Here is a 10049-nt window from a genome sequence, read left to right on the forward strand (position 1 = left end):
AGGGACACAGAATCCGAAGCAAGCTTCCAGGCTCTGAGCGGCCAGCACAGAGCCCGAAGCGGCGCTCGAACTCACAAGCCGCGAGATCATGACCTGAGCCGAAGTCAGACGCTTAAGCAGCTGAGCCACCCAGGCGCCCGTTGTTTTGTTTTAAATACTTATTTGTTGTTTCCTAGATCACAGAAGAAAAGTGTGGCAGGATTTACTACCAATTGGAGCTTGACTCCATTTTCTACGAGCAATTGTCTGCATTAACTGCAGCTGAGAGTTTCTCCTTAGGGTACACAAGTGTCTTAGCAGTTGTGATTCTAGAAAAGTGCTATGTCTATAATCCAAATGTGAATAAGCTGACATTTCATTCTGAGACCAAATACACACACACACACACACACACACACATCTTAGTTTTCTTTTTCTCCTTTTTTCGTTTTGTTTTGTTTGGTTGGTTGGTTTTTAACCAGGGGTTGCCTTCTATTTAATGGTCTAAAAGTAACTTTCTCTTACACAGGCTATTTTAAGCAAAGGGAATCTGGGAAAAGCAAGGAAGGCTGCCTGAATTTAAATGGGCATAAAATAAGAGAGGAAAGAATTAGTACTTAAGGCTAAAATAAATTGTCCTCTAAATAAAGTTATCCATCCCACTGACAAGGGTCACTTTTGGCTTTGATCGGGCCCCTTTACCAACCACACTTCTTCAGAGGTGGAAGATGCAATTTTCACATTTAAGTGATTTATTCATCATTAATGCTAATTTCTCAGGCATTTTTATTTTGTAAAATTTGGAGAAGAAAGAGAAAAGCTTTTGTAGATGAGATTCTTACTATTTTGTTCCTTATGTTACTCAACATTTGGTTACTTATAATGTATTTTGCAAATGAATTTGGAAATGGGAGGTATTCTTTAAAACATGTTTCAAAAAAAATTTCTTTACATTAACTTCTAGAATCCCAAACTTACTTTTTTAGGTGATAAATACATGCCCGGAAAGCCAAGTTCATATTGAAAGTGTAGATGCAACGTAATGACAGCAATGTTAGAACACCCTTTTCTGTGTGCATGGTTTTTTTGTTTTGTTTTGTTTTGTTTTGTTTTAGTCTCCACATGTGGAGTACAATGCCTGGAAGCCGCAAACGAACATTAGCCAGAGAGAGGGTATTATTTATCACAACTGTAAAATGGCTTGAGATAGTGCTACGTTTACAATTTACTTTTATCAAGTGGAAGCACCTTAGAATCAACCATCTATTCTGCATCTACATTTGTAGACAGTGGTGCCAAGCACATTATTCTCCAAAGCCATGAATCTGTCTTTGTGAACTACTCCATAAAGCAGAGATTTGAGGCACTGATCTAAGTAAATAAGAAACACGCGCACGTACACACACGCAATCCGTAACACCCCGATATTGATGACAGAGTTCATAGGCTGAAATTAGCCAAACTAGTTAATGAACCAATCACATTCATTTAATCATGGCCAAGACTTCATTGCCCCTCCCTTCCTGGGCTGACCTCACCCCACCAGTAGAGGATCAACAATTTGTTCTATGTGCTTCCATGCCTTCCACTAAGCAGGTATCCGGCAGGGACGTGCTCTGTTGAACTACAGCCCGTTTGGAAATTCTTTTGGGAAATCTGATGGTAGATGAGTTGGCTTATTCTGAGGACATTTCAGTGTGAAGCCACTAATTCTGCCACTCAGTTCTTCCCAATGCATGTGTCACATTCACTCTTCTCATACTGAATATTGGCCCGAGCTTACCAGACAGTGTGAAGATGATTATTATGAACAGCTAGATTCGCTAAATTCAATGATTGCTTAGTGTTGTGCTAGATAATATTCAGAGCGTTTTACATATATTACCTCATTCAATCCTCACAACTCAAAAAACTTTATATTGGTTTTTTTCTCCCCCCCCCCCCCAGTTATATACAAGATTGCTGAATCTCAGCTGGCTTATGTTTCCTGCCTAGGGTCCCCCAGTAAGTGTGGAATGGAGATTCTCACCCATGTAACCTGGCTCCAGAGTTGGCCACCTAAAGGGGGTGCTCTGGACTTTTAATAGGATTCAGCTCTTGAGTTACAAGTCTGGTCTTTTCAGAAAGTCCCTGGTAAATGTGATGGCCAAGTTAAAGGCAAAGGTACACGTTTTCAGGCGAATCTCATTGAATATCATCCTCACTGTCTTTTGGACACAACAGGAAAGTTTGCCAATATCACTGTTAAGAATGCATGGAGACTTGTATTCTCTGGTCTTTCCAACATGGCTTTGATATGTCTCTTTCCAGAATGAAGTGTCCATGTTGAAAAATGAGGTGGCCCAGCTGAAACAGTTGTTGTTAACACATAAAGACTGTCCAATAACAGCCATGCAGAAAGAATCACAAGGATATCTAAGTAAGTCATTGACTTTTTTTTTTCTTTTCTCAGTGTCCAGTTTTTTTTTTTTTTTTTTTTTGCCACTAATTTTGCATTGGATTTTATTGAAAGAGCAAAAGTAAAGTGTAGATTGCACACCCCGGCAGAAATCATACTAGAATTCTTCAGTGGCTGCCAGACTGTTGCAGCAGGGACATCGTCCTTTTCTGACCCCTGCCCATCACCATGCCCCTCCTGATAATTTCTGGCTAGACTTTCCCTGCCATTTCACACTGTAAAATTGTACCCAATTCCAATTCTGCAGCCAGTAGAAAAATCACTTGCTGGAGCCCACCTACCAGTGGGCTAGCCGCCTTCCAGAGAAATCCAGGGGCTGGGGTACAGGCATTGGGTGAATCACATCCAATGCCATAAGGTATATAAGCTGCTGGGCTGAAAAGTGAGTGACCTTATCTCGGTGTTCCAATAAGTAAAGTGGACCCCTTTCTCTAGACCCCAGTTTCTGCATCTGGAATGTCCAGAAGTTAAATGCTAGTTGAGTGGGGGATGGTGGGAGGAGCAAGGATTCATGGCTGAAGGCCAATTCATTTTCAAATAATTTTTTAGATTGAGCAACACAGATTCTCCCACCACATGTGAGTATGTTTCCACATTTGATATGCGGATGGCTACTTGAAAATACAAAAATGGGGACGTTCACACACCAAGACTCCAACACGTGAAATCATTCTGCTGGTGTAGAAAGCATGGCTTTGCTTGTAGCTATAAAGTGGGAAGGCATAGCTGGTGACAACAGTTTAAAATAAAGTTTTGAAATTAACGTCCAGGAGAGCACGTGTGAAACTCTTCCATTTCTGGTAAACATCTAGTAATGTTTTCCCGAGTAGGCCACAGGTCCGCCCAAGAGGAGCTATATTGGTGTGTGCGTGTGTGTGCTTTTTCCTAGGTCCGGAGAGCAGTCCTCCCGCCAGCCCTGTCCCAGCTTGCTCTCAGCACCAGGTCATCCAACATAATACCGTCACCACTTCCTCTGCAGTGAGCGAGGTGGTGGGAAGCTCCACCCTCAGTCAGCTCACCACTCACAGAACAGACCTGAATCCCATCCTTTAAAATCCACCACTGGGTCAGACCTTGCCTCCAAGAAGAGCTGTCGCATATCATGCGTCCTTTCCTTTAAGGGCATTTTTAGAATTAACTCAGACCTGGAAGACTCCTCAGCCCTTCAGAGACTGGCTTTCATTTTTATAGTTATTATGGAAATGTCGTCTTTTATACTTAGTTCTATAAGAAAAAAGGGAGTTATGCAATTAATTAATCTATCAGCTTGGGAAATGCTTTGGTGCTTTTCTCCAATTTTCTGGTACCAGTGAACTTGTTTATAAACTGAACTCCTTCTGTATATAGACATGGTTTCATTCTTATCGGTCCAACCCTTTGCCTGAAACATTGCATCTTGTTAAACCGCAGCTTTTAGCCAAAATGAGGCATGCCCACATGTCACGTAAACGGATGCAAGGTAACTGGGTGGTGAGTCTGATGATGTCGTAACACATGTTGAGTTTGTGCTGTGATGTCGCCAGAATTCCAGATGAACACAGAGCCTTTTCCATATTTGTCTTCCTCTTATTATAAAAAAAGGATGAGATCCACTGATGTCCAAATAAAACCACCAAGCATCTCCCCACCTCTCCTCCTCCTCTTGGTCCACCTCCTTGAATTGCCAATTTTCTCCACTCTCCCTCTCCTTTTCCACCTTTTCCTGGGCCGCCTGTGTACTCTTCATTTTTACTTTCTTCTGTTTTATTTTTCCACCTTTAGCATTGCAGGTAAAGAAGAAAACAATGCCTAAAGGGAAAAAAAAACACAAGTAAATCTAAAAAAATACGAATCTAGCCATTGCTTCCCTTGCCTGTGACCCACAGCTGGAGTTCATTCATCTCTTGCTTTTTATAAAATGGTAAGCAAGAGAGGTTTAATGTGCCTGGTTTAATGTTTTTAATAATCAGAACAAATAAAAGGTGGCTTAGCCATAGGTGAAACACTGTTGAATGCCAGCTGTGGAGACACCAGGGAAGGGAACCTATAAGCCTTGATTGTGAAGGTCCAAATTATGATGTGGGCTGTAACATCACACCCTCGAATTACAACCGGCTTTATATGGCCTGTCTATAAGGTTAAAAATCCATAGACTATATAATAATTCAGAAGGGCTCTATTCACTACACAGATTACAATGGTCAATCATCAGCTGCTAATAGACTAAGATTTATTAATTATTTTTTTCTCTTAAGCCTATGGAACTGGCTTTGCTATTCTGGTGGGTGAAAGTACACGCTTTACTGGAGGAACAAAGAGAGAAAGAAAACCTGATGTTCCCGTAGGGGTGCTTTCAGCTCCCCCCCCCCGCCCGCCGCCCCCAGAACAGCCAAAGCCTTTTTTGGCTGCTGCAAGAATCCCATGGATATGGCTACTCTACTCTTCTGAATAATTCTGATTTATATTTTCAACAACTTTCATCAGCTTGCCCATTATAAAAAGCAGATAGTCCCGAACCACGGTTGTGCCTCCTTGAAACAAGCCATTCTACTGTGCTAATGTGTGCTAATATCACATCTCACAAGTAACGGGCTAATGTTTCTCTCTAGCAGTGTAGACAGGTGCTGGTGTTTCATCTCCATTTGAATGCTTGACGTCCTAACATGAGTGTGTGTGTGTGTGTGTGTGTGTGTGTGTGTGTGTTCATGGGATTTAAATAATAGTATTTTACAAAAGGTGTCGCTTTTATAAGAGTTCAAAAAAGGGAAAGATACATGTGTGGATGTGGGTGTGTGTATATGTGTTTATCTCTCCCTGTAGCATAAGAATCTATTTTGGAGAAAAAAGAAAATATGAGAGTCGTGAAGCATGATTTTTATAACTAGTTTCAGTTTTATCTAATAACTTACTTTTTAAATCAGTATTTATCAACCTTTTTTTTTTCATGTATGCAGTGCTTTCAAAAGAAAGTTTTGAGTGTCCAGGGAAACTCATGACTAGATATATGGTCTAAAAATCAAAACAAAAGCAAAAGCAAAACAAAAAATAAACACACACACACACACACACCAAAAAAAAAAAACAAAAAAACAAAAAAAAATTTTTAAAAATGTTAAAAAGAAAGAGAAAAAAGAAATGCAAATTAAAAGGATTTTCTATTATATTTTAGACAAACATATCTTTTTTTTAAGTATTTTAAATACTGAATTCATAGTTGTTTTGTTTTGAATCCCAGCCTTAACCGCTGAATGGTTGAACCTAACTGGCTTCCTAAGAAATATTTAAGATATATCTCTATTCTGAAATTAAATTTAATTTTTTCAAAACTCCTTTCTAGGACCGTCTATGTGTCTCTCTAAAAAAAAAAGAAAAGAAAAAGAAAAAAAAAAAGAGCTCATTGAAATGTTTGCTTGGATTAAAAAAAATTTTTTTAGTTTTATTTTATTTCTTGCTTTAAGTGAACGATAACTTTTTTTGTCTTTACTGCATGCATAGCACTTAACGAAATGGATTTTTTAAAAATCCACTGGTAATATCAGAATGTCCAGAAAGTGGGCTGTCACTAAAATTATGGTTTACTTTACTTCTGCTCCGCCTCTTGATTGAATATTTAGTTGTTAAACTGAAAGCCTCTGTAGTGAAGAACTTGCCTGAGTTTTCTTAATTCAGCAACTTGACAGTTTGACTGATGTGCATTATATAGAGCTCAATTATGTCTGTTTTTTATGCTAAGTAGGCAAACCAACCACACACACGCGTTAGCAAACGGGCCTCAACGTATAATTAGAATAAACCGTCTTCTTGTTATGCTCGGGGCCTTTAGGTATGTTCATTAGCAGTGTGGAAATACAGTAAATGGAAGATGCCAGCTAGTTGTCAAGGCTTCTTGAAACCCTGAACAGAAAGGCTCCTTGGTCAAATCCAACACTCGGCTTATCAGGAGAAGTACTTCACCAGAAGGTCCAGCCTTCACCAGACCGTAGAATAATCAGTCTGCCTGAAAATCCCTCCTTGCCCTACATTTTTTGCCAATGTGGGAAAACATCTTTTTGCTGCCCCATTCTCCTCTCCCACTCGATCTAGATATGGGTCATGCACCCATATCTTCACAAATCCGTTGTAGTGACCTTCAGAGCACCCATGCGGAGGAGGGAAGGGTCCTGCAACACTGCCTCTCCTCATTCACCTGCGTTTTTTGGTTTTTGGTTTTTGGTTTGTTTTTTTTTTATATTGGCAGCGTCTGCCTTTGAAGTCACTGCCAGCCTACCTGGACATTTCTGCGACGCTTCGCCTGCCTTACGTGATGGGACGTGGCAGCTTAGATAGGGGTACCCGGTGGCATTTCTACCAGGTGACCCAAAATTGAGGCATCCACATCTTAAGGGTTCCTTCTGAAGACATTTCCCAGAACACGATGCCAGGGCGGGTATAGGGAAACCCTGGCCATGGGCGAACATACTCATTTGAAAGCCTGTGTGGAGCTGATGTTTTCCCTTCGATACCCCCACCCATCTCTCTCCTCCCTCCGTGTCAGCGTGTGCGAGTCCCAGTGGTTAACGCGGCCTGTGGGAGACAGCAGTTTGCGTGGTATCACCGCATGAACTGTTACAATCAGGGTGACTTACTTGGAGCAAATGCTCTTTGGAGCCTATCCCGTCAAAGGAACCAAATGCAGCACATGTTCTGAACAGAGGGGCGTCAACGGTGAATGTGCAGGCGGTTTTTGTTGCCCGTTAAGTAAACTTTAGCGTCTTAGTTGAGTTTGCCATTAAAATCTGAAACCAGCTGCGGTGAAAGACCAGCCTTTGGCTGGGGAGTTTTAAGCATCGGTAACTGCTCTCAAACTAGCCATCCAGTTAGGATAGAATGTGCTTCTTTCTGGTTAATAAAAACCATCTAAGAAAATATATATGTATGTATGCGTGTATACAGTGGAATTCAAGGACCAAAGCAAAATTTGAACAGGAATCTATTAATTTAGAATTTTATAAGATATTTATTAATAAATGTTATTTTAAAACATTCCATTTGAACAGTATTCTTCCGTAGGATCTACTTGTTTTTAAAGTGTTAGTTCATAATAAACTTCTCTACTTGTGTATATCTTCATTTTTCAGGGTTTCAAACGGCTCTTCTCCATCATTTGGTGGAAATGTTTCGCTTAGCTCTGTGCATAGAAATTTCAAGGATTTTGTTATTGCTCTGTTATTTTTTTAATCTGTGTTCTGAACAGTGTTGTTTTTCACATTTCTTTCTCTCTTTTTTTATTTTCTTCTTAATGTTTCAAGTAAGCTCTTTCCTTTAGGAAGCGGAGTTCAGCTAAAGGGAATCAGTAACCACGACTGGAACAACTTTCTTGTAAAAGTGTAAAAACAACTTCATCTCTGCTTCTCTCCACCCCACCCCAATTTCCTAGAATGCCTTGCGCTATTCAGCTTCCTTCGTGCTCTTTTTGCCCTTTGCCAAACAATGGGCCCTAGCTTTAAGCCATTCAAGTTCCATTATGCAGTATATCTGAGAAGGAAAAGGAAACAACCCATTTAAATTTGAATAAAACTGTGCCTCTGCGAGCAGTAGCAATTTAGAGTCTCTCTTCTGCTTTTAAGATAATTTATATTTTAAAATTGCACTTTAGCTTTCTCGATCCCTTTCTGCTTCTCTTGTTCTCCCTCAGACCCCCTCCGAGCCCTTAAACCTGCCTCTGCTCCCCACTTTCCAACTCCCCCACCCCCTCCCCCTAAGGCTCTGAGCTGCACCGTTTAAAATACTTTACGGAATATTTGTACCAGGTACATTTGCGTAAAGTCGGGTTCCTCACATCAGCCTAGATGAAGCCTGCTACGGAAATACCAAGAAGAGCCAGTTTATATTCTTTACCCCTTTATTCATAGCATGTTTTTTTTTTTAATGTTATCTTATGCAACAGATGTGAGGCAGCAGCTAAGCTACACTTAAGAATTTTCTATCTCATTCTCCAAACCAAAGTGTCCTGAATGAGCCAGGAGACTTACTCTTTTGTGCATCGTGGTGCACATGGACTGTTGTCCCAGCCATTGTCTCTCTGAGGCTGCTGAAATAACAGTGGCCCTGTCTGTGTCATTCCTAGGTCTCAAAAATACAATGTTGCCTTGTGACGTCATTAGGGACAGCACCTCTGTTTTACAATGATAATCTAAGAAAGGACAAGAAGACACTGAAGCAATAAACATACAAGTAAAATTCAATACCAAAACAAAGAAAAAAAAAAAAAAACAGAACAGAAAACCCTAGGCTCATCATGTTGTGAAAACGAAAAAGTGTATGTCCAACTCAAAATATTTTACTATTTCTTGTGGAGTTTTTCAGTGATGTAATGCTTATAGCCAAATTGCTTAAAGAGTGTTTATATATTTTTTTCCTTATAAATTGTCTATTTTTAAAAAAAAGAAACTATTTACCACAAGTTGAAGGGGGGGGGGGGTAAGGCCAAATTGCCAGCATTTGTTAAAAGATTAATATTCTTATGTGGCACACTCTGATACCTTTCCAAGCTTATCATCAGAGGGGAATCAGTAATGATCAGCTATTACATTTCAGCCAACTTACAATATCTAACTCATTAGAAGCCAGGATGTAGAAAGCTCTTCTTAGGGCATTTAGGATTTCTTACATTGAGTTTCATGCTATAGAACTTTCTAGGATTTTTTTTTTTTTTAAACAGAATCATTTTAGCCTCAGGACTGAGAATGTGGAACCTGAATAAATTAGCTTTAAGTATATCATTAAAATCTTATGCACAATAAGCTCATTAGATTCTAGTTGTCTCTTTAGAATACCAATGTCACGGACAGGAGATCATGGAAGGTATCAGCAGTGCTGTAGGGGAGGGCATTTCAGAGAAGGAACCCCTCCTAACCAGCCAGCCAGTAGAAGAGAAGACCTACTCACCCTCTTTTCTTCTACGTTCTGCTAAATCACACCTGCCTCATGGAGAGAGGAGTTATGCCTTTGAGGTTTGTCTTGGAGAAATGATAAGCTTGAAATGTTCTCCCTGGAGAGGACATAGGGTTTGGGATCTTCTGAAAAGGCCTGGAAAAAAATGGCTCAGTTCAAACACCATGTTCTAGGATAATTGGAACATAAATATTGTCCAAAATATGGAACTTAAAAAAAAAGTCTAGCATTATGCAAAGTGCTAATTAAGGAAGTCCCAAAAAAAAAAAGGTGCTGTCACTTTAAGTTCTGGACTGGGGGGGTTGTTTGTAATTGTAAACAGCAAAGCATTTATGTTTGTCTGTCTATTTGTAAAGCAACCACCTTCCTTACTGGAAGGAGAAAAAAATTGGGGGTACATACGTGTAAATACTTGCTGCAGCATTTAATATGTTCAATTTTATGTTAAGCTTTTTGTTGCATTGTGAACACATTTATTGTTATCAATGGACAATGAGTTCATTAAGACTGTTCAACTAGGTCAGATTTTTACATCTCTTTGGAGCAAGAAGAGACAAGATTTTGTGCATTTGTACAAATGTTAATATCACTGCAATTCCAATATAATAAAGCACTCAAATGCAAATAACACATGTAACTTTCGTATGATGAAATTCGGGCTTGGGGATAACGGTATCTATTCTGCACGTGGTCTCATTCA

General features: G+C 39.8%; 1 protein-coding gene across 3 annotated transcripts in view; it reads left to right on the top strand.

Annotated features, from left to right (window-relative positions):
* CREB5 (cAMP responsive element binding protein 5) overlaps nt 1–5478 on the top strand; it is a 128435-nt gene extending 122957 nt beyond the window's left edge. For 2 of the 3 annotated variants that reach the window (XM_030308159.1, XM_030308158.1), the window contains 2 exons: nt 2290–2398; nt 3327–5478. In XM_030308159.1, coding sequence (XP_030164019.1) covers nt 2290–2398; nt 3327–3490 — 273 coding nt within the window. In that variant the 3' untranslated portion in view covers nt 3491–5478. Of the gene's footprint in view, nt 1–2289; nt 2399–2986; nt 3016–3326 lie in introns of all 3 variants that reach the window. The other variant, XM_030308160.1, reaches the window with a different exon arrangement.
* Nucleotides 5479–10049: the final 4571 nt, after the last annotated feature.

Source organism: Lynx canadensis, chromosome A2, assembly GCF_007474595.2.
Source record: "Lynx canadensis isolate LIC74 chromosome A2, mLynCan4.pri.v2, whole genome shotgun sequence".
In the NCBI taxonomy this organism is placed as follows: Eukaryota; Metazoa; Chordata; class Mammalia; order Carnivora; family Felidae; genus Lynx; species Lynx canadensis.